Source organism: Pinus tabuliformis, chromosome 2_1 (assembly GCF_031772625.1).
Source record: "Pinus tabuliformis cultivar Carrire ecotype Pingquan chromosome 2_1, CPIR1, whole genome shotgun sequence".
NCBI classification, from domain to species: domain Eukaryota; kingdom Viridiplantae; phylum Streptophyta; class Pinopsida; order Pinales; family Pinaceae; genus Pinus; species Pinus tabuliformis.
Window position 1 is genome coordinate 871,138,889 of NC_142299.1, and position 26,235 is coordinate 871,165,123.

A 26,235-nucleotide genomic window follows, 5' to 3' on the forward strand; every position below is an offset into this window, starting at 1 on the left:
TTAACTATTTCCTATGTGTCGGAATATCCTAACATAAAACTCAATGGAAATCAACCAATAAATAATCAAAATTAGCGAACTTTAATTATGCTAACTAGAAAAATAATTAATTCTGTAAATCAGTACTTGATTAGATGGATTTGTGCACAAATAAGCTTGTTGTCTTGTTGAATAGGGTTATAAATTAGCAAATAAAATTATCTAACAAGAAGAAAAAAATTAAATATTTTCATTAGATATAGCGTACAAGTAATCCATTTTGGTATACTAAAAATGTCCTAACCAAATATATAAATATTCTTGAGTTTCGACAATCGATTAGGGGGGTTTCTGTGTAAAATGCTTACTGCCCTATTTTAGCAGGCCTGAAATTTCCGCAGAAAAATGCAGAAATTAGCAAGCAAGTGCCTTGATAAGCCACCCAAAATTGTTAAATCACCTCTAGATGTTAGATCGAAAGGTGGGAAGGCCTAAAGACTAAAGTATGTTCAATTAAGACCAACTTTATGCCTTGGTCCTGTGCTAAAATCGAATTTCTGGCACACTAGAAATTCTCTTTTATAGGTTTTGGAGTCAAAATTGTTGATTTTAAAGGTGTCTTTCAAACTGATAATTATTTTTGATCTTTTCATATTCTTATTAACATCACATCATTCAATAATTATACAAAAAGGCATCAACATATAGCATTAGCCATAAAGAGACAGCCCACATAAAGAACATAGAGAATTACCCTGAGAAAATCCTCACAGGGAAGGACCCAACAACCTTTTCCAATAGAGAATTCCTCAATTCAACATAGACATATCTAAGGCATCAACTAGGTCAAACTTGGTCTAAGGTCCATCCTGCTAGTTGAGTCAATCTGGCCCATTGAAACATGCTTTATTCTTGCTTCTTCATGTTGGAAAATCAAGGGTTTTGTAAATTGTACTTGACTTTCCTTACTTGATAATTACTTGTGATGTTAGTTGGCCTTTTATTACTTGTTATTCTTTGTTCATCAAACAATAATTAAAACAATGAAGATCACAATCAGAGAAAGTACACAAGATATACACTCGAAGCCAGCATGAAATCGCTCCAAGGGGAAAACCCAGAAAGAAAGCTTCTCTTCTTATAGAATTATCTTACAATGAGACTTCTAAGTCCCAAAGACCAAAGCCCAAAATCCTCCCACGCACCAAGTCATCCATCTAGCAGATATTCTTCACAACAACTTCAAAACTTCGACCTTCTGTAGCTTTGCTCTAGAATTTTGGCCTTGCAACTTCACTTTGGAATTCCGGCCCTGCAATTTCGGCTGGCTGCAACTGGCAGCTACATAGAAACCCCAACAGCTTCACACGTGTGGACAGAAAAAGATATAACCCAAAAGACTTCGACTTCTTCTTCCTTCCTTTGTCATCTAGCTCTTTCTTCTTCTTCGCTATTGTAGATCAAACTTGAGATGAGAGAGTGCTTCAAATGACTTGAGCTCCTTCTATTTATAGCCTTCTTGAGCGGTCGAATAGCCCTTCTTTAGGCTGACTTCATCTTGCCAAGGTTGACTCGGTCTTGGAGGAATAAATGGCTTTTCTTGACTCAAAATAATTTTTTTTTTCTTTCTTTTATATAAAATATACAATGTAATGATCACAAAGGTCATTATGAAGACCAAACCTAGTTACAATTTTCAACACTTCCTCTTAACTAGGGAGGTATTCATAATCCCATTATGAAGTACAAGGAATCTCAATCTTGAAGCATTCTCATAAGAAGAGTGTGATTGATAAGCCATCTGTCAAGCATCTATATCATAAACAACACTGCCATTGAAGGCCTTAACTGGATAAGCTCATCTTTATTCGAGAGCATTATGCTCGGAGGCTTTACCTGAGCTGCCACACTACCTCTAAGGCACATACCCCATCCAGATGTTCACCGGGTATGTCCTTTTAGGACTATCCTTATCTTGAATTTCCAATCCTGGATTCTCAAAGAATTTATGTACTCTTCAGCTACTCTTATCTTGGATGCCCTACCTCATTCTCAAAGAGTATTGGTCTACAACTTCTTTCTTGGATTCTACAATCAATGAGAAGTTCCAATCTTAGACACTTATACAATCCTCCAGACTCCATTATTTTCTTATGGCCTTCACTAAGATTTACGATTGTTAGTCTTGGTCTAGTGCTTTACACATAAAGAGAAGAACTATCCAACATCACTCCCTCTCAATTAGGGAAGAGATGTCCACCAAACCAAGCTTACCTCTCAGGTACTCAAGCTTCTTGTTTGGTAATGCTTTTGTCAGAATATCTACTACCTGTTCATCTGTAGGTGAATAGTGCAACTCTACGATCCCATATCATACTAGGTTTTTGATGTAGTGGTACTTATTATTTATATGCTTTGTCCTAGCATGAAACACCGAGTCTTTTGTCAATCTTATGCAACTTTCATTGTCACAATGTATGCATGTAGGGCTAAGCGGTCCTTCAAATAAATTTGATAATAACTTCCTGAGCCAAACAAATTCCCTGCAGACTTCACTTGCAACAACATACTCAACTTCAACACTACTCAAAGCAACTGTATCTTGCTTTCTGCTCATCCATGAGACCATGGAAGATCCTAAGTTGAAGCATCCACCTGTTGTGCTTCTTCCATCTGTCTCACTGCCACCCCAATCAAAATCTATATATCCCATGAGCTGGATCTCATTACCATTATACCGAAGGTAGTGATGTATGATTCCACATAGATATCTTAGGATATGTTTTGGCTGCAATCCAATTATCATGTTTTGGCTCCATCTAAAACTGACTTAGAACATTTACTGCAAAAAATATGTCAGGTCTAGTATTTACCAGGTACATCATGGACCCGATCAATTTATGTAGCAAGTAGGATCCACTGGACTAGAATACAGAGTCCTCAACTTGTTTAGATTGGTAGTCATTGGAGTCGTCATAGGCTTTCTATCCATCATGACAAATTTTTGAAGAATCTTGATCACATGTTTCCCTTGACCAAGATATATTTCGCCAGGCTTCTTCCAAACTTCTAGTTTCAAGTAATAATGCATAATCCCTAGATCCTTCATATCAAACTTGGTTGCTAACAACTTCTTGTATTCTTGAATTCGATGTTCTACGCCTGTAATAAGTACATCATCCACATACAATAGTATGATAACTGGTTCATCTTGGACTGTAGAGGTTAGGATCTGCAAGACTCTTGGCAAAACCAAGTCTCAATATATATGCATCCATTCTTGCATACCAAGCTCTCGGTGCTTTCTTTAAGCCATATAGAGCTTTCTTCAATCTGCAAACATGAGTCTCCCTCTGATTTATTTCAAATCCTTGAGGCTGCTCAATGTAAAACTCTTCATCGATAGTCCCATTCAAAAATGTTGTTTTAACATCCATTTGATGGATGTTTGATCCCATTGTAGCAACCAAAGAGATAAGAGATTTGATTATTGTATATTTAGCTGTTTGAGCGAAAGCTTCTTCGTAATGAATACCTTCTTTCTGTGAGAAGCTCCTTGCCACAAACCTTGCCTTGTATTTATCAATGCTCCCATCTGCAGCATGCTTTATTTTATATATTCATTTTCCAGTGACTATTGATTTGTCACTTGGCCTAGGAACACTTTCCCAAACGTCATTCTTCATAATTGACCGGTATTCTTTTTGCATCGCATTCCTCCACTCTTGATGTTTCGTGGCATCTTCATAGGAGGAAGGCTCTGCTTCAATGAGCTTTGTCATATATGCTGTATAACCAGAATACCTCTTAGGTCTTTTACTTTCTCTGATTGTTCCCTTTGTTGTATGTTCTTCTGTTTCTTGTAGAGTAGTTCTCAACCAAGCATGCCTCTTTTGATTTTCAGGAACAATTACTTGCTGCACAAGCTCACTAGGACCTTCAACATCTTCTTGAGTTGATGTCGGATCTTGACCATCATGGTTCCTCAAGATATCCTCAAAGATAGGTATCTCTTCTTCACCAGAATCAATTGGAACATCTTTTGATTTCTTGTAAGCTATACTTTCATCAAAGATGACATCCCTGCTTACTTCAATCCGATGATCCTCCTTAATATAGATTCTCTATGCTTTTGATGAAGCACTATACCCAACAAAGATTCCCTTTAGATTGGTAGGATCCAACTTTTTCCTTTTGTCCTTTGGAATATGCATATAAACTAGACATCCAAATATTCAAAGATGATCCACACTTGGCTTCTTGTAAATGTTTCTTCCGGTGTCATGTTTTTGATAATCTTATGAGGACTTCGGTTTTGCAAGTAGACATTTGTTACACATGGTTCACCCCATCGGAATTGAGGGAGATCTTGATCATGAAGTGTGGCTCTGACACATTCTTCAATTGTTTTGTTTTTCCTTTCAACCACGCCATTTTGTTTAGGATTATAAAGAGCAATTACCTCCCTCTTGGTAATTTTAGTTAACAATGGTATGTTCTATGCTTGCAACAATTACTTCAATGTCCTTTAGATAGCCCAATGACAATTTCCAATAGCAATCACATTAACCATTAATCACATTGACAATAACTGTAGATAGAACATAAAAAATAAATGCAGAAGACAAGCCAAGACAAGAGAACACTAGGATTTGGCGAATGCCAGGGAAAAACCCCAAGATGGGGAAAACCCTTTGATCAATTCTTCTTATTATTATATCAAATGTTCAGCAGAGGGAGAGAGTACAAAAGGGAAAGTCGACTTACCAAATCAATGTCAAAACAACCCTGTCAAATCTGCAGCCAACAGTAGTCAAATTCTGGCCTAACTAGAAAGTCAACAATAGTCAAAGTATGGTCAAATCCTTCCAAAATATCTTGGTCAAAGGAGAGAGAAACTCGACCTCTCTTGCTGGTTAAAGTCAACCCAAAACAATCTCAAAATAGTCGGTCAAAATTGGTCAAAGTCTTACTTTTGTCCTACGGTTAGCCCAGTCAACAAGTCCAGAAAACCTCAGTTTCTGTGCCAATTAATGCAGCCCTCCAAAACAGAAATTCTGGCACAAAAAACATAGTCAAAGGAGGTCAAAATAGCCTTGGTCAACGCTAGTCAAACCCTACAACAGATCTTAAAATTCGGCCTTGTAATTTGTCCTCTTTCAGCCACACATGTGAGAGAAGAAGACTTGCTCCTACAAGTTCTACGTCACAATCAAATGAGAGGGAAATGATGAGTTGTGATGATGGCAAATGAGGTTTGAGATCTCTCTTATTTCTATAAGTCGTTGAGGGTCAAAAGACATGTTCATTGGGCTTCATGAGCCTACATGATGATATGGCCGAACTTGGCAATTTGCACATGTGTGGGATTGACCTCAAAAACATAATTTTCCTTGTCCAAATTTGATGATATTTTGGTTGATTTGGGTCCTTTAAAAGAGAAATTCAATGCAATAATCATCTCCATCAATTGAGTTGTCCAAACTGGAATTTGGCCCTAGTTGCCAATTTTAACACTTTCTCTCAACTAGGGAGAATTCCACTTGCCAATCCATCCATCATCATGCCATCCTTTCATCATGTACCATCTCTACATGTCATCTCAACTCTGTGGAACACTAATTTAATAATGAAGAAGAATTGATCGAGAGTGAGTCATAAGACCTCAAGGGTTTCGTGAGAATGTCAACAATCTGCTCATCAGTACTGATGTGTTGGATCCTTATTGCTCCTCGTTGTACCATATCCTGGATAAAGTGGTACTTGATGTCAATATGCTTGGAGCGGTTGTGGAACATGGGATTCCTTGAAAGGCGAAATCGACTCTGGTTGTCATAATAGATCACAATGTTATCCAACATGTACTCAAATAACTCATTGAAGAGGTTCCTCAACTAGACAACTTCACAATAGGCCATACTAGCAGGCTGCAGCAATATATTCAGCCTCAGTGGTGTTTAAAGAGACTAATTTCTGCTTCTTGCTCATCCATGAAATTGAAGCATACCCCAATGAGAAGCAACATCCTTGTTGATTTTGGGTAGCATCGGATGTGCTCTATCTCCAAAATTTTGTGAAGGGGTTAAAAGCACATGAGATCTCCAAGACCCAGTAATCGTTTGGAGAAATTCAACCCAGATTGTGAGTTATTAAAATAATTAATATTTTAATGGGGTTCCTAAGTCTAAACTTAGGAAAATAAAAATATTAATGAGTATCAATAAAAATATGGGTGAGAAGCTTCTAAGTGACAAGGATCAAGTCTAATTTAATCTTAGCCGTTGATTAGGGACTTAATCTCGGTTCTTGATTCATCAACAGGAAAAGTATAAAAGGAGGCTTGAGGGTCAATTGGAGATGCACCAAGTTGATTAGTCAATTCAATTTTTCTGGGGCATGGTTTGCTGAGAAAATCGAACCAGTGATCTGAGTTGCAGTGAGAGGGGCAGAAGCAGAGATTTGGATCGGAGAGGAAGTTCCGAGCCAAAGAGTACGTTGCAGAGAGATAGCTTGAGAATTAGGGAGGCAGCGCAGAGGCCTACGTAGGCCAGGAGGGGCTCACGCAGGCCAGGAGGGTCTCTTGCAGTGGTAGTGCAGAGCATTCGTAAGAAGTCTGAGATTTTGCTGGAGAAGCAAGGTTCTGACCTGGGAGGGCTGAACAACAGTCTTCCTCCAACAAATCGATCCAGCAGAAGGGGTGACGTAGTCTTCGTAAGGCAAGATGCTGGTCCACGCAGTGATTGCGTAGGGACTTCACAGTATCTGCTGGGAAGAGCTAGATCGCTCATTGGATCAACTGTGAGTTGGGGAACGAGGTAAACCCTCGTATGTATTTCTTGTTGCCGTGATTTCTCTGTAAGGTTAGCCAGTGTGAGAGGTAACCTAGTGTACTCAAATTCTGCTTGCTTAATAATACAAACCCTCTATCTACTGCACCAGTTTTTGCACATTGGGTTTTTCCGGGGACGTGTTGTCCAAAAATAACGGCGTCCCTTGTGTGTTTGTCTCATCTATTGTTTCAGTTTATGATCTGTATGTTAGTGTAGTTTGCAGTAGTGTTTACATCACTATTTATCTAATTAAATAACTTGTTGAATGAAATAACAAGTAGGAGATGTTAAACCAGTAACTGCAGTAGGATTTTTGTTTGTAAAGATTCAAAAATTTTCACAATCCTGACGTGCTCTTTCTATCTACCACATTACCAGCCTAGTCAACATCAAAATGTCCATGTAGCCTCAAATTCTTGACAATGTGTCTCAGTCCATAGATGATTGTGCCATAGAGATATCTCAAGAGATTCTTATCAACAATTCAATGTATGTGATGAGGTTCAACCATAAATTGACTCAAAGTATTTACAGCAAAGCATATGTTTGGAGGGGAGTTTACCAAGAACATCAGGGCCCCCATAAGCTATCTATACTCAGAAGGGTTTGCCAATTCAGGCCCAACAACACTTCCACATAGCTTCTTGAAGTTGAGTTCCATCGGAGTAGACACAGACTTGCAATGCACCATCCCACATCTCTCTAGCAGCTTCACAATGTATTTTCCTTGAGAAAGGAAAATCTTGCCCGACTTTTGCTTGACCTCCAAGCCTAGGAAGTAATGCATCAGTCCTAGGTCCTTCATCTCAAACTTGGAAGTCAACTCCCTCTTGCATTTATAAAGGAGAGGGTTTGCGCTTGTCAGAAAGAGATCATCAACATAAAGGACCAAAATAAGAGGCATGTCCTTTTCAACCTTGAAGTATAAGTTAGGATCAACATAGCTTCTTGTAAATCCTAGCTTCACAAGATAACTGTCAATCCTCTCATACCAAGCCCTAAGGGTTTGCTTCAACTCGTAGAGAGCTTTCTTCAACCTACATACATGTGTCCTTTGATCTTGAACCTCAAATCCCTGATGTTGTTCCAAGTAGACTTCCTCTTTAGGTGAGCCATGCAAGAAAACAATTTTGATGTCCATTTGATGTAGGCTCCATCTCTGATTGGCAGCGAGAGCAATAATAGGTCGAATAGTGGTATATCGGGCAACTGGTGCAAATATATCGTCATTGTCCACTCCTTCCTTGTGAGAGAAGCCACGAGCAACGAACTTGGCCTTATATTTTTCAACACTCCCATCAACTCCATGTTTAATTTTGTAAAGCCATTTTGAGGTGACCATGGACTTGTCCTTAGGTGTACGCACCACATTCTAGACATTATTCTTCATGATCGATTCATATTCCTCATTCATTGCATCCTTCCAGACTTGGTGTTTTACGACTTCCTCAAATGTGCATAGTTCAACTTGAACAATAGTACTCATAATGACCAAATAACTTTTATACCTGTTTTGCTTCTTACTTTCACGAAATGTCCCGCTTAGATCAATATGTCTTTTAACATCTATGACAGTATCTTTGAGCCATAGTGGACATTTCCTTGAGGTAGAGGGATCGCCAGTTGGTGGATCAGTAGGATTCATCGGGCCTTCAACATCGGGCATAGGCTCATTTGTTGGAGGTTCATCCTGTTTTTCAGCAACATCATCGTCCTTCCTTGGGATTGGGAGATCTTTGGCTTTCCCAAGGGCAATATCTTCATCAAAGGTGACATCACAACTTACTTACACATCTCTTTGATCGAGCACATAGATTCTATATTCCTTTGAATTTTCACCGTAGTTGACGAATATACCTTTCTTCCCAGAAGCTTCCAACTTATTTCTTTTCTCTTCATGCACATGAAACTATACCGGATAACCAAAGATTCTAAAATGAGAACCATCAGGTTTCTTACTAGTGAAGACTTCTTTGGTGTCTTGAAATCCAATGCTTGATGAGGGCTCCTATTTTGAACATATACGACCGTGTTAACAACTCCTCACAATAATTTCGGTAGAACTTGATCATGGGGCATGGCACGGGTGGCTTCTGTGATTGTTCGATTCTTCCTTTCAACAACTCCATTCTGCTCAGGTGTGTTGGAACAGTTGTCTCCCTCTTAATGCCATCCTCTCTACAAAAGTCATTGAATTCATTTGATTCATATTCGGTTCGATTGTCGGTCCTCAATATCTTGATCTTCTTCCCTGTTTGATTCTCCACCAATGCTTTGAAAGAATGGAAACATTTGAACACTTCATCCTTCTTCTTCAAGAAATAGATCCATATTTTGTGTGAGAAGTCATCCACAAAGACTGCATAATTTGTGTATCCTCCCAATGAAGTTATGGGCATGGCACCGAATAGGTCAGAATGGACCAATTGAACAATATCGATTGTCTGGCTTTCACTAGAAGGGAATGGTCCCTTTATATGCTTCCCAACTACACATCCCTGACAAACTCCTTCATGGTTCATGTTAAATTTGGTCACCCCTGTGACCATCTTCCTTACCCCCAGGTAAGGCTTTGCAAATATCTGGTGCCATAATTCACATTGAAGAGAAGTACCACTCGCCAAAGCTCCCAAAGGACTTCCTCCAACTTGATAGAGACCATCAATTCTAAATCTAAGAGTAAATGCATCTTTAGTATTTCTTTGCCAAATACGTACCTTTCCATCAATAAATGCTACCTTGAAGCCTTTATCTTCCATTGTAGAAATAGACACCAAGTTCTTCAAATCGGGCACATACAACACTTCTTGTAAATATATGGTTTGACCTTGATTCAAGTGAAGAGTGACAATACCTATCCCTTTCACGGGGTAGGTGGCATTATCTCCAAGTATGATCTCTAGATTAGTCTTCTTTTCAATCAAATTTGAGAGGGCCTCCTTGTATCCAGTGAAGTGCCTTGAGGCTCCACTATCAATCAACCAATGATCCAAAGTATCCGGAGGAGAGGCAGTGGATAGAGTAGAAATAAGATAAAACTCATCTTGTTTTTCTACAACATTACTTTCATCATATCTGATGTAACGAACAAAGTTCGTATACTTAGAGGAATGCTATGATACCAATGTAACGAACAAAGTTTGTCTATTCAGAGGAATGCTTTGATACCAATGTAACCAACAAAGTTCATTTACGTCTGATACCACTGTTACGAACAAGGTTCACATACTTAACAATATGGTGGTCCAACAAATGTGAAGCTCGTTCATTTATTTGGAAGAATTTTGTGGATGCCTTACTAAAAAGGTTTCATGACGAAGAAGATGATGATGTCTACGAAAAATTCGTTTATCTCAAGCAAAAAGGGTCTATAAGAGAATACACCCACGAATGGGAAGTATTAGTTGTAAGACAAAGAGGATTTTCTAATGAAATGCTAAAAACGTATAGATGTGGACTTAAGGAGTATATCAGAGCGGAATTGAAGTTGTACAAGCCCATAACTATTGACGAATCCAGACATGCAACAATAATTATTGAGCGAAAATATAAATTCCATAAAACACCATATGCCAATGATGGAAAATCAAGCAGTTACTCAAAAGGAAAGACAAGCAAGAATTCTCTAGACAAGTCTAGCAAGTACATTCCACCTCCTTTGCGAGAAGGATCAAAACAACAATCAAGTTTTCAAAAGAAAAGGGTTGGCAAATGCTGGACGTGCAGAGACAAATATTCTCCAGGACACAAGTGCAACACATAAAATCTCTACAACCGCGAAGCAAAACAAGAAGAGGAATCTTCAGATAGTGACTTTGATGAAGAAAGTAATGAAGAAAATGAGACTCCTAATCCAGATCCAGAAGAAGAAAATATGTCGAGAATTTCTTTGGCAACCATCATAGGGATAGCCCAACAACACAATGTCCTCTAAGGAAGAAAGACACAGATGAGAATCATGATCCGAAGGTTGCAGCCATGAATATCGAGGAGGAGGAGTTTGCCATGATAGCCGAGATTCGTCCAAGAGGGAGGTGGGTTGATTTAGAATTGTAGTTCGAAAAAACTGTAGTTGGGTAGGATCCTTGAGGAGTCCACCTCTCGGATCAATACCTTGCTACGGGAGCCCAGATCAGGTCAGTTGATGTAAAGGAGTGTCAGAGTGACAGTTGCAATAGCTAGGAACGACAAAGACTAAGCAACGTAGAGCTACAGTTGACAACAGTGCAGTTGGCACAGGGCAGAGTCAGCAATAGTGCAAAGGCTTAAGAGGGTTAGTGTAGAGACTAGCAACAATTAGAAATCCAACAACGAGATGCATCATACTGAACACCAGTTTAGTAATTTGGGATGCTTTTCCGTTGTTGATGCAATAGTAGCAACAGTTGGAGAAGATTGCAGTGCAGATGTAGTATTGGCAGTGGCAGTGCCAGCAACAGCACGAATGTAGAGGGAGTTGCAGTATGGATGTAGTGTTGATAGTGGCAGGGTCAGCAACAGTACAGATGAAAATTTGCATAATAGTTGGTGGACAGGATGTCAAACCAATGTTGCATTAATCATTATCGGGATATTACCGGTGCGGGGAAAAAATCGTAAAAATCGGGAAAAAATCGGTAAAAATTGAGAAAAAATCGTAACATACAAAAATATTCTTTTTTTTTCAATTTTTTTAATATCTAAAGCATCTACAACATAAAATAAATACATTGACACATAAATATGATAAAAGAACTAATATATAAGATGTTTAATATCATTTTTGGTGCTACATCACACATAACAGTGAATCATGTCCTGAATAGTAAGTCCTGACTCCTGACTCATGATTCCCAACTCAGCCTCAAAATATCAACAAAAAATATAACAATATTTCTCATATCATGAGTCATAATGTCCTATATAATGAAATGAACCAAATAACTAAAGTCTAATACCACTGATTTCCTCTGCCCCTCTAGATGTAGATGTCGGTGGAGTTGGCAGTGGACTCTGCTGTGCTCTAGAAGCTGAAGAACTAGGAGCTACAGGAGGTAGACCACATCCTCTACTAGTGACAGGGGTAGCTTGGGTCACCTCCTCCTCCTGTTGCTCCTCCTCATAAAAAATCCGAATAATAAAAAAACTAAAAAAAAAAACTTATTCCATGATTTTTTCCAAAAAATCGCCGAAAAAAAAATGTTGTATTTATCAGGTGATAATATCGCCGGTTTTGAAAAACCGCGATTTTATGATATAATCGCGATTAGTGCAACACTGTGTCAAACATCAACAGTGCAGAAATAGATGTTACAGAACAGAGTGATGCTTCAACAGAGTGCATTGCTAGAGCACATTCCTCACTAAGAGGGAGTGTTGATTTTTGGTAGCATCGGATGTGCTCGAAGTTTCAAAATTTGCAGGGAGGCTTAGACACATGCATTCTCCAGTACCCAGAAATCGTTTTAACTTTTGGGAAATTCCACCCGGAGACAATTTTATTAAAATAATTAATTATTTTTAATGGGTCTCTAAGTCTAAACTTAGGAAATTAAAATAATTAATGGGTATTGATCTAAACTGTGAGTGAAACTTCTAGAAGAAGACGAAGATCGAGTCCAAATAATCTAAGCCATTGATTAGAATCTAATCTGGGCTGTTGGTTCTCAACTGGAGGATTATAAGGACATCGATGGGCACTTGGAGAACACATTGAGTGAAGATCAGAAGATCGATTTTTTGAAGTAGAGCAGTTGCTAGAGAGAATTTCAAAGTGATCTTTTGCAATGAGGGGCAAGGATAGTAGCCGGTGAAGAGTTTTCCTGGGTCGGAGAGTACAAGGCAGAGAGGAAAAAACGATGTCAGAGAGAGGCTGACGCTGGCCCACGCAGTGGCAACGCAGAGCCTAGAGGGAGATTGAATTCCTGTTGAGGAAATCGAGTTTCAGAAGCCGGGAGTCGGGGTGTGAGACCGGGAGGCTGGAAATCGAAGTCTCTGGCCAACAGAGGGTCCAAAGGAGGAGCAACACAGTCCCTAGCAGAGGTGATGCAGACACTGCGTGGGGTTGATGCAGTTCTGTGCAAAAGGTGACATAGAGCCTATTCCAGGAAGATCAGATTCAAATTCTTCTAGTGACAGGGTGAGAGCATCTCACTACTTGTTTTGTACAGTTTCTCTCTGTATAGGATAACTAGTTGGGCGTCCAACGAATTGTACTCAGAATTACTACTACATAATAATAAAACCCTTAACTACTGCACCAGTTTTCCCACACTGGGTTTTTCCGGGGACATTTGTCCAAAAATAACTGTGTAGATGTGTTGCGTATTTCTTTCTTGTTCAGTTTCTTGTCTCCGCATTTTATTTTAAATGGTGAAGGCTGCAGTGTATTAGTTTCAGTGTTTATTGTAGGAAACAATAAATAATTTTGATTAGTAATTAACAAATAGAAGAAACGTAATCAGTTGCTGCAGTAGAAATTTGGGCATCCAAATTTTCACAGAATGCGATGCCTTAGGATTTGGGATTGGAGCAATACCAACGTTGCACGAAGTGGGGACGAAATGGGGATGTTTTTTTGAAGCGTTGACGTAGAAGCGTCATTTTCTAAAATTCTAGGAAGCGAAGCGTCTACTATATATATATATATATATACATATTTTATATATTTTTTTCATTTATATTCGAAGCAAACATCCCAAATACCAAATTAGTTGTAGAAGACATGAAATCATGCATATTTTTACATAAATCAAGATAGATATGGCATCCATGGTTCAGTGGTACATCAATGATTAATTATTCGAGCATCAACCATCTATATTCTACAATTACAAATATACATCAAATTTTTAAGCATATTATAAAACATAAAACATAAAGCATATTATCTACCAAGTGAGCAACTGTCAACATTAGTCATGTCCAAAATTCAAATAATAATGTTTACAAAATAGGCCACTTGGCCATCCCCAAGACAAAAAGGTTCAGATTTGCAAGAAGCCTACAAGTCTAATGATTAATCTATGACAAAACTAGTAAATTGTGAATATATCTACTAATCTCTCCTCCTTCCACCACGAAGAGTACGTGGCAGTGGGCCTCACGTGGTGGCAATGAAGAAGATGGTACCTGTGGAAGTTGTGGGTGTGGCACTGAAACTGATGAAGACGAAGCCCTTGCTGTTGGTGTTGAACCATGGAACCTAGGAACCAAGGGACCAGATGGGGGTGGCCTCTCAACTCGATCATCATCATCCTGGAATCACTTAAAAAATTTATACAGAAAAAAACCACTAGTTAACAAAAAAATTAAAAAACAGGAATTAGAGAAATGCTTTATAAGCAAAATTGACACATTTGAATTCAATGGAAATACCACTTATTGACTGAAAATTGAAATTCATACCACAATGGACATATTTGGATAGAAACATCCTATAATTGCTCTAATCGCAACACTCGCACTTCTTTTGGTTCTCACTTGGCCTTTTGAGGACAAAGATTTCACTTTTAAGTTTTTCTTCAAATTTCTCCTTTGGGGACTTGGTGGTTGCATTTTCTTTGCATGAAGGTTCTCCTGGGCTTGATTTGTTGTAGCTGACAGTGTTATCTAGCCCTTGCAAGCTTTTCAATTTTTTATTGAGCTTGTTGACATCAACCCTTAATAATACAACTTCTTCTTCACACTTCTCGCAATCTTCTTCCTTCTTTAGCTGGTGTTTGGTCACTTCTTCAACTCTTCTTCAACAGAAAAAGAAGACACAATTATGCCTCAATTCATCTTCTAATTAGCAAGCCTCACAGATTTGGACCTTTGCCACTCACAACCTCAGATAAAGAACCTTAAATTCAGTCTGGCTCAGGAACCTCTGCCTTAGAAAATTTTGGACCAGCCTCAGAAGTTCGGATCACTACCTCAAAAAACTAACTCGGATCCGCTTTTTGGTTCTGCCTCAAGTATTTCTTAGACAAGGCATTTGAAAACTTCAAAAGGAGCCTTAGAATAGAGGCATAAATCAAACTCGCATAAGCCTGAAGACTGTCTCAGAAGGCTGCCTCAGAGACCTACCTCAGAGAGGCCAAAATGCCTCAAGCAAAGTGTGAATGGAGGCCTCAGGAAGGCCGAATTAGGTCTCAGACAAAGTGCGAATGGAGGCTTCAGGAAGGCCGAATTAGTTCTCAGACAAAGTGCGAATGGAGGCCTCAAGAAGGCCAAATTAGACCTCTATCAAACTCGGATATGGCCTCAGGACAGACCCTCGTTCTCCACAAATTGTCTTCAGAAACCACAAGAAAAGTATGCCTGTCCAAAACTCAGAAAATTATTTCCTCCAAAATCTCTGTTCTATCTTGCCCGATTTTCTCCTTTTGTCGACCTCAGATAGCTACTATGAGATCAAAGATATTTTATTCCTCATATAGTTGCACGAATGGCATTTTTTGAAGCTCCTCGGCTGGGCTATAAATACAGATTGAATGGAGCCCTATTTTTAGGGCCGATCTAAGCCAAATAAAGATTTTTATTTGAAATTCCACGTCTATACTAGAGCTGACTTGAACCTAGAAAATGTAAAAATATATTTTCCCTTGAACAGACACGTCCATGCAGGTGCCATCTTGAAGAGAGGAGAACTGACTTGCTTAGAGGAGGCTTAGAACACAAAAAAAAATCAAATTTTTGTCTTTCATAGATTCTCCTTTCAAGGCTGATTAGGACACGTGATTTTAGGCTAATTTAAATTATGATTTTGACTTCCTTTTAGGGGCAGCAATAAATATTAGGGTCGTGAATTTTGGGGCAAAATGCTGGTGCTAAACCCATCCATTGGGGCATCAAACTTCAAATAACAATATCTCTCCAACCAAGAGGACCCACAAGGTGTACCACCTATCAAACAAAATGCCATGACAAGGGATATCAATCCGGAGGGTCCTTGCATCCAATTTCATTAATTTGTGAATGCAGATCAGCAAACAAATTCTGGCCCATTCACCCTTTGAGATCAATGATAATTTCTTCCAACAGTCTCTTCCTCCCTATTTCTTCATTTATCTCATTTTGCCTAGCTTTTTCTTCTTCAAATTTCTCAATCTGATTTTGCAATTCCAATCTAATATATGTCCAATCTCCTGAAGGCACCCTGGTCTCTTATATTAGCCAAGTGTTGTTAAAACCCATGAATCCACACCCCCATCCTCATGTGTTTCCTGCAATGTTTGGAATACCTTCTTGCTAGTCGTTGTTTTCATAAACTATCGAGCATCAATTGATGTTCATTTTAGTTTGTAATGCACCATATTATGTTTTTTTTTTTCTTAATTTAAATGTGACTAAAGTGTTTCTGTCTTGATAGCTGAAAAATTCTGGAGTTGGATGTTGTTTACTTTTGTTCTTAGGTTGCCATGAAAGCTGCATTACAACATCCTAGGCTGAATTAGTTATAACTTGATATTTTTTGTGCATTATAATTGTAGGATTTCCTTGTCTTGGCGTGTTACTTCAGAAATTGGAGAATCCAGCACTTAGGGCATGTCTGAATGTCACCGTGAATGAGGTATGTATTGTTTCATACATATATTCTTCAGTGTAAACATGCACTATAATATTAATATAAATCTGTGTGATTTAACAATGAGCAGTTGTCTGGACTCTGAATATTTATTTTAGTTTTTTTAATGTTATATGTGTGAACTCAGGAATGTACAACTCTTGCCTCATATATGTTTTCTATTATTGAAATATAAATTTTGTTTTGCCCCCTTCATCTCTCCATGCTTGTCAGTATGGCCACCTATCACCGAGTGATTTGCAAGTGAGGATATATCCAAAATTTAATAAAAGAAAATATTACTTACGGGATTTAATCAAAGTTACATAATAAAACACTCAGCTTGTTGAAGTTTCTAAGTTTACCCAGCTTAGAAACCTTCCATGCACTTTATCTGACTTATTCCTACCTACTTGTTATTTTTCCTTAACAAGTTATTTACAAAGTAAATACTGAAAATAAACACCCGTGCATGCTCAACATATTACAGATCAGCAACTAAAAGAAACAAGAACAAACACACCACATGACACCATTATTTTTGGACTATTGTCCTCGGAAAAACCCAATGTGGGAAATTTGGTGTAGCTATCTAAGGGTTTTCTTATTAAGCAATATCAGAGTACAATCTGGGTGCCGAAATTGGCCTACCCAACAGGGAATTTCCTTAGCAACTATACCTCAGTTTGAGAGAAATCTCCTGGCTGAAACCCTGGAAAACCCTTCCGGCAGCTCCTCCGCACAAAACTGCTCTTGCAACCCCAGCGTCTGCCCAATCTGGATTGCGTCTACCCCTCTTTGTCTCACGCTGGCCCTGCGTCAGCCCTAGGAGGCCTTGCGTCAGCTCTGGGAGCTTTTACGTCAGCACGCTGGCCTCTCTGGTGCTCTGCGCAGCACTTGGCTGCCTCTCCGTGGCCTTGCGTGAGCCCTTTTTGGCTCTACGTCACTCTCCTTGGCTGCTGCGTTGCTCTCCCGGCACAATCTTTGCCTTCTCTGCTTCTCTGTACTCAAAGCCCCTCAGCTGCTCTCCCGATCACTGATTCTATCTCTCTTAGCAACCCCCGCTCTAGAGAATAGAATGATTGATCATCTGGTGTGTCTCTCCAAGTGACTGTCAAGCCTCCTCTTATACTTTTATTGTTGACGATTCAACGGCCGAGATTAAGTCCCTAATCAACAGCTAAGATTAGATCTGGCTTGATCCATGTCTTTTGGACCACTCTAACATAGATTCATATTAATACACATTAATATTTTATTTTCCCTAAGTTTAAACTTAGGGACTCCATTAAAAATATTAATTATTTTAATATCTCCTGATCTGTTTAGAATTTGCCCAAACCCTTTCTGGGTATTGGAGATCTCATGTGCCCCAACCTCTCCACCAAATTTCGTGGCTAGAGCACATCCGATGCTACCCCAAATCAACACTCCCTCTTAGCAAGGACTATGTTCTAGCAAAACTCCTCACTGAGTATTACTCTGATCATCCGACATCAGTGCCTGTGCTGATGCTAGGCCTTACTGCCCAACATCCTCTGCACTGCTGCCTCCTGTACTGCTGCCCATGGTTCTGCGACTGCGACTACTGCATCTATACGACAACTCCCTTTGCATTCTTGCTGCTGCTGGTCCTTTCTCCCAGCACTGCATCTGCACTGCACCTCCTCTCATCATGCTGCCCATTGTTGCACTGCAACTCAGTTACTGAGAAGTAATTAATTGATCTCCCAACTAACCTCCTTGTTGGGCTAGAAACACCCACTGACGCTGAAGCTCCCTTTGTTGCTGACAAGTGCTGCCTCTCTGACCTCTGCCTGCTACAACAACTCCCTGCATCTCGCACCGTTGCACACCTTGCTGTGCCTTTCTGCACTGGTGCAACACTCCTGTGCCTCTCACACTGATGCAACCTGCTAGCTCTGTGCTGTCTCGGGACTCCTGCACTGTAGCTCTCTCTGCCGCTCCATCCACATCCGTCTCTACCCGCCCAACCAGTCCTGCTACTCCTCGTCGGGGCTCCCGTAGCAAGGTCTAATCCAAGAGGCTGGGTACCTCAAGAATCCTGCCCCTCATCACCTGTAGTCCGCTTGACTACAGCTCAATGTCTCCCCACTTCCGCTTAAGTGGCGTGTGTGCACTCATGGCACAATCATTGTCTGTCAAAACTTCCTTCTTTGCCTGTGCTGGCGCTGCCTTAGTCTTGGAAGACTCTCCCTTACTCTTCTTCCTTAGGCACTGGGTCGCATATGACCCATCTCCCCACAGTGGAAGCACTTGATCTTGGAGAGATCTTTCTTCTTCTGCTTCTCCTGTGTTCCCTCGGATGCTAGGGCCACATCCTCCTCACGCTGAAATTTGATCCCTTTGCTGCTGCTACCTGTCTTTGACTGCCATCTGATCTCTTCCTGGCGCTCTTCCTGGCGAAGAGCTGCCCACATCTCGTCCCAAGGTAGGAGAGTCCCCCTCTACCCAGGATACTATGGACAAACACTTATCAATCTTTTGAGACAACATTCAGGGCTGTCCTCACCATAAGCTCCTAATTCGGTGTTGCTCCTATATCAGTCAATTGATCTTGGATCTCATTGAGTCCTCCGAGGAAGGTGTCAATCGATTGACCCTTCTTCATTCGATACGACCTCATCTGGTTCTCGAGCAGCATTCTTTTTTGCACAGAAATATGCTGGTACGGGTTCTTGAGAGCCTCCCACATCTCAACTGCCATTTCCTTCTCGGCTATATGTGGTACCACATGATCCTTGACCCTGTCAAGGATAATGCACTTGGCCCTCGCCATCGCCTCTTCATACTTGTCATTATCATTTGGGTCGACTGGGATACCTATCGTCTCCAAGGCAAAGTTCTTGACACGATTCCTGTCAAGCATTGATAAGGTTCTGGCCTTCTAGACTGCGAAGTTCGTTGCTCTGTCCAGTCTATCCTGGTCTCTTACCCCGTGTAGTGCCATGACGCTCGTTTACTTCCCTCTTGGAAGTTCTCGGTTTGACTCCTCTAAGTCTCTACTTCCCGTCTGGAAGTTCTCTTCTGGACTCCCTCTGAGTCCTGATTTCCCTCCTGGAAATCCTTCTGCTACTTGTCGAGATGTCCCCTACTCTGATCGTCTTGTGCAACTGCATTGCTGATCCAGGTTCCTCGGCTAGAAACCTTCGGTAACAACTCTTTTGACCCTGCTCTGTCAGGTATTGTTTTGACTACAGTACCTCACCAGCTCCACTCTACAATATTTCTGCAGCCTTCTAGACTCTAGCAATTGCCTCTCCGTGAACTGTGTCAGCCCCTCTCTGCCCCACGCTGGCTCTACGTCACCCCAGATGGGTCTGCGTCAGCCCTGGGATGCCCTGTGTCAGCCCTCTGGCCCTCTGCATCAGCAACGCTAGCCTCTCTGAAGCTCTATGCAGTTCCCGACTTCCTCTGCGTGGCTTTGGCTGGCTCTGTGTTACACTTCCTTGGCTTCTATGCTGCTAGAAACAACTTTTGTCACCTTGGGACAACTGTTTTATACTTCTATTGCTTCGCTCGGCTGATGTCTTTTGGTCCTCCTGTGATCTGCAATCATGCTCTGATACCATGTTGAAGTTTCTAAGTTTACTTAGCTTAGAAACCCTCCATGCACTTTATTTGATTTATTCCTACCTACTTGTTATTTTTCCTTAACAAGTTATTTACAAAGTAATGTGGGAAAACCGGTGCAACTATCTGAGGGTTTTCTTATTAAGCAATATCAGAGTACAATCTGGTTGCCGAAATTGGCCTACCCAACAGAGAATTTCTTTAGCAACTATACCTCACAGTTTGAGAGAAATCTCCTGGCTGAAACCTCGGAAAACCCTTCCAGCAGCTCCTCAGCACAAAACTGCTCCTGCAACCCCAGCGTCTGCCCAATCTGGACTGCGTCAGCCCCTCTTTGTCTCATGCTGGCCATGTGTCTGCCTCAGGAGGCCCTGCTTTAGCTCTGGGAGCTTCTGCTTCAGCACGCTGGCCTCTCTGGTGCTCTGCGCAACACTTGGCTGCCTTTGCGTGGCCCTGCGTGAGCCCTTTCTGGCTCTGCGTCACTCTCCTTGGCTACTGCACTGCTCTCCCGGCACAATCTCTGCCTTCTCTGCTTCTCTGTACTCAATGCCCCTCAGCTGCTCTCCCGATCACTGATTCTATCTCTCTTAGCAAACCCCGCTCTAGAGAATAGAATGACTGATCATCTGGTGCGTCTCTCCAAGTGAACCTCAAGCCTCCTCTTATACTTTTCCTGTTGACGATTTAACGGCCGAGATTAAGTCCCTAATCAACGGCTAAGATTAGATCTGGCTTGATCCATGTATTTTGGACCACTCTAACACAAATTCATATTAATACACATTAATATTTTATTTTCCCTATGTTTAAACTTAAGGACTCCATTAAAAATATTAATTATTTTAATATCTCCTGATCTCTTTAGAATTTGTCCAGACTCCAAACCTTTTCTGGGTATTGGAGATCTCATGTGCCCCAACCTCTCCACCAAATTTTGTGGCTAGAGCACATCCGATGCTACCCCAAATCAGCACAGCCACTAACTTATAAGCATTATTTAACTGTAAGGCCTAGTCTAGTAGCATAACACAATCAGTGGAAAGACATTTAAAGCATATTGTAAGGTAAGAATGATAATGATAGGAACCATAATCTATAGAGTTATTAAATATGTTTATTTTTTGTAATTTTGATGATCTCTGTCAAATCTTTTTCATGTCTTTTTTTTTCTTTCAATTTTTTGTTTTTGATGATCCTTTTTCCCTGTACCTAGTTGCATACTGTGAATTGTGGTCCTAGTCCACGATGTTAAAAATCCTTTTATGATGACATAAAGAGACGTTTTCCTTGAACCAATTTGAAAAATATAGAAGCAACAGTGAACCTTGATAGTTTGTCTATAAGGCCATGGTTTACCAGTAAGGTAGAACACTTGCCATAGTAATGACCCGTTTTCAAATCTTATTGGGCTTGCTCCCTTGTGTTAATGTTTTTTTCACCCAATATCATCATCCAAATTCTGCGATTAACTTCAGAAGGGAGTCATCTGAATGATCAGCTAGTGAAAGTGTTTCTGTCACTAGCACGATCTCTTTGACTTCCCAACTAGTGTGTTCTAGTCTGATGGAAGTTTTCCTAAAATTAGCTGTTACTTGATACTCCAAAAATATACAATTTAATGTCTCAAATAGGCAAGGAAAAATTTCATATACACAATAAATGTTCGCAGATTTGAAAACAAATTCTTAAAATCTGCAAAAGAATGATTCAATATTGAGTTCTAAAAACTGATGATTTATTGAGAATTTTAGAGTGACCAATGCACACATTTGTTGGGCTTTGTTACCCCTCAGTTTTGCATGAATGCCACACTATTGAAGTTTTTCACTATCATGATTTTTAGCGCAAAGTCAGTTTCTACAGGTTGATGGAGCCTAGGATGGCGTAGGGGTTTTCTTTGGTTTCACTTGGTGCCTTGGCTGACATTTGATGACATGGATGATGATATGTTAGATGCCTTGATAATGTTTCACCGGCGCACTTGCTTATCATGAAGAAAAGACATTGCACTTGATTGGTTTTCTTTGGTTTCACTTGGTGCCATGCCTGATATTTGATGACATCAGTGATGAGATGGCCTAGGGGCTTTCTTTGGTTTCACATGGTGCCTTGGCTGATATTTGATGACATGGATGATGATATGTTAGATGCCTTGATAATGTTTAACCGGTGCACTTGCTTATCATGAAGAAAAGACATTGCACTTGATTGGTTTTCTTTGGTTTCACTTGGTGCCTTGCCTGATATTTGATGACATCAATGATGATATGTTAGATCCCTTGATGATGTTTTACTTGGTTCACTTTCTTATCATGAAGAAAAGACATTGCACATGATTGGGTTAGAGGTGGACAGTAAATGATGACATATACTTCCCTTGCTAGAATGCCCTAGCTCCTTTGGGCATGTTTGACATTGTATTAGCATCTAGGGTTGCAGGGGAGCCCCCACCCTCTCGAACCTGCTCCTGAAACGCGCTCCAGGCAGGAGTGCACTGCCAAAATTCGCTCTCACAGGGAGCGAATTTCGGGAGCGCACTCCCTAAAAAAAATTCGCTCCCTACTAATTCACGAGTGATACTGAAGATTGGAAACAAGAATTTGGCCCTAGTCTTGATATGCAGTTCATGGTAATGTTAAAGTAAAAGTGACATTCTTTTTTATCTTTCATTTCCATCATTTTACTTAAATTTTTAACATTACCATGAAATGACTCAGGATGTTTGGGAGTGGTTCCGACCTCATTGAATTTCATATGGAGAAAGTAGAATTTTTGGTCTCACACAAAATCTAGCAGGCTTATCATTTTTTCAGGGTTTTAGGTTGGCGGGATTCCAATGTTTCCATTGGATTTTATCATGTACTAGGGTATGGAACTTGTATTTAATTAAGAGCACCAAGTTGTCTATGCGGGGGAGACTCCCAATAATCAAGAGCACTTAGGGTACTATGGTATGGAACATGTATTTAATCAGGAGCACCAAGGTCGTTCAACTATGCAGGAGGAGACTCGCAATAAAGAACGAGGCAAGAAATTAGAAATTTCTCGTGGCAGGAGGGTCAAGCAGTAGATAATAGATTTACTTGTCTTTTCTAGTTTCTAGTACTTTTTATAACTATTGACTCATTCATATTTATTATGGTATTTTTTGAAAACAATATATTACAATTTAAGTTTGACTTTTGAAGTTGCCATTTATAACTCATTGGTAGTGAATTATGAATATGATTCTTCGTGAAAGTCGAAAGTTGAAACATTTCATTTCATGTTAGATATTTTTTGTTATCATTTGGTTACTTGGTAATGGTAATGGTTACAAGTACAAGTTACAACTTTTGTGATCAATGATGATAAATGTTATATATCAAGTTTTGAAAGCTTGAAACTTTAAGATTGATGAATCATGAGACACTATATGTTTTATGTTATTAACTTGTGGATGTGGCTGATGAAGATTATAACTTCTAGATGATTGATGTTATATGGTTCAATCCATGTTTTTTATATCTAATTCATCATTCTATATGCTTTTGTTGAGATATATGCATCAAAATATACATTATATAAAAATTCGCTCCCGAACTGGGAGCTTCTGAAAATGTCGCTCCTTGCCCCTGTTTCCGCTCTCACTCCCTGCTTTCGCTCCCGCTCCTCGCTTTTACCACCACTCCCATGTGTTGGAATTTCTAAGTTTAACTGTTAGAAACCCTTCATGTACTTCTCTGATTTATTTCTGCCTACTTGTTCTGATTAATTAACAAGTTATTTACCATATAAATACTGAAAATAAATACAAGTACATGCTCAACACATTACAGATCATCAACTAAAGGAAACAAAACAAGCAGACAAGTGACATCGTTGTTTTTGGAGCAATGTCCCCGGAAAAACCCAATGTGGGAAAATTGGTGCAACTATTTGAGGGTTTTATTATTATGCAGTTTCTGAATACAATCTAGGTGCCAAAACCGACTCACCCAACAGAGAATAATCTCGACAGTAGGACCTCTCTACGCGGAAGCAAATATTCTAGTTGAAACCCTGGATAAACACTCCGACAGCTCCCAGCTCCAATCTGCGCCACGAAAACCCCAACATCTGCCTCCAGGGACTGCGTTAGCCCCTTGGCCCAGAGTCAGCCCAATAACCCTTGCATCAACCTTTGGAGGCACAACGTCAACCTCTAGAGCCTCTGCATCACCCACGCTGGCTCTCTGAGGCACTCCGCATCCCCTGACTGCCTCTGCATGGGCCCTAGCTGGTTCTGTGTGGACTCTAGTTGGCTTTGCATCCTTCTCTCTCAGCTTCTGTGCTGATCTTGCCGGCACACTCTCTGCCTCTTTGCTTCTGTATTCACTGCCCCTCAGCTGCAACTCTGATCACTTTTTCGACTTCCTTAGCAAACCTTGCCCCAGAAAATCGAAATCTTGATCAACTCAGTATGTTCTCCAAGTGACCCTCAAGCCTCCTTATATACTTTTCTCATTGACAAATCAACGCCCAAGATTAAGTCCCTAATCAACGACTAAGATTAATTCTAGCTTGATCCATGACTTTTGGACCCTTCTAACATAGTTTTATATTAATTCACATTATTATTTTATTTTCCCTAAGTTTAGACTTAGGGACTCCATTAAAAATATTAATTGTTTTAAGATCTCCCAAGCTATTTAGAATCTGCCCAAACCATTTCTGGGTATTGGAGATCTCATGTGCTTTAGCCTCTCTACCAATTTTCGTGGCTAGAGCACATCCAATGCTATCCCAATTCAACAATCCCTCTTAGTGGGGACTATGCTCTAGTAATACTCTTCACTAAGCATCACCTTGATCATTCGGCATCGGTCCTTGTGTTGATGCTAGGCATGCTGCCCAACATCCTCTGCACTACTGCATCATGTACTACTACCCATGGCCCTGCCACTGCCACTGCCACTGTTGCATTCGTATGGCAACCCCTCTCATCATGCTGCATTGTGTTGCCCATAGCATTGCCACTACTATCTGCTGCACTGCAGTTACTGAGAAGTAAGTAACTGATCTCCCAACTCTGACATTTCCGTCAGGGTAGAGACACCCACGAAGCTGAAACTCTTTCTGTCGCTGACAAGTGCTCCCTCTCTGACCTCTGTGCTGCTGCAACAACTTCCTGCATCTCGCACCGTTGCACACGTCTTTGTGCCTTCATACACTAGTGCAGCACTCCCGTGCCTCTCGCACTGTTGCAGCCTTGCGTTGTCCCAGGAATCTTGCACTGTAGCTCCCTTTGTTTCTCCATCCTCATTCGTCTCTACTGACATCTGCCAGCACCGCTACTCCTCTTCGGGGCTCTTGTAGCAAGGTATAATCCAACAGGTTGGGTACCTCAAGGATCCTGCCCCTCATTGCCTGTAGTCCGTCTGACTACAGCTCGATGTCTCCCCACTTCCGCTCAAGTGGCGTGTGCTCATGGCACAGTTATCATTTGTCTCTAATTCCTTCTCCGCCCTTGCTGGCGTAGCCTTGGTCTTGGAAGCCTCTCCTTTGCTCTTCTTCCTCGGCCACTGGCTCACATAGTGACCCAGTTACCCAGAGTTGAAGCATTTGACCTTGGAGACGTCCTTCTTCTTCTATTTCTCCTGCTTTCCCTCAGATCAATGTTGTACGAAGCGGGGGCGAAGCAGAAGCGTTTTTTGGAAGCGGGGACGCAGAAGCGTCAATTTCCAAAAATCTAGGAAGCGAAGGGCTCGCGGAAGTGTCTGCTATATATATATATATATTTATATTTTTTTGCATTTATACTCAAAACAAACATCCCAAATACCAAATTAACTGTAGAAGACATGAAAACATGCACATTTTTGCATAAATCAAGATAGATATAACATCCATTGTACATTAATGATTAATTATTCGAGCATCAACCATCTAGAATCTAGATTCTTCTCCTCTTGTCCAGCCTTTGCCTCTACCTCGATTGTCTAGGGATATTAGTCAACATTGCCCAATTTTGATCAAACTACCTAATTCAAGACTTAAAATATGGTAGAAAAAGCTTAACATGCTTGATCAATGATTTTGACTTGATTGAAAGGTAATTTTTTGCTAAGGGCTTGCCACGTGACAAAGGAGTTCAACGATTAACACCACCAACACTAGAGTACATATAGGGCTTGGTGCTCTTGATTAAATGCTAATCGCATACCTTCATACTTGATATAATCTAATGAAATGCCACAATCCCATTGATCCTGAATTCCTGAAAACTGTTAAGTCTGCTGAATTTTGAATAGGATATGAAATTCTATTTTCTCCATATGAAGT

At 40.3% G+C, this 26,235-nt stretch overlaps 1 protein-coding gene across 1 annotated transcript in view; it reads left to right on the top strand.

Moving 5' to 3' along the window:
* LOC149203431 (protease Do-like 2, chloroplastic) overlaps positions 1 to 26,235 on the top strand; it is a 327,931-nt gene that overhangs the window by 169,413 nt on the left and 132,283 nt on the right. The window contains exon 3 of the mRNA XM_089401873.1: positions 16,265 to 16,344. Coding sequence (XP_089257999.1) covers positions 16,265 to 16,344 — 80 coding nt within the window. The remainder of the gene's footprint in view (positions 1 to 16,264; positions 16,345 to 26,235) is intronic.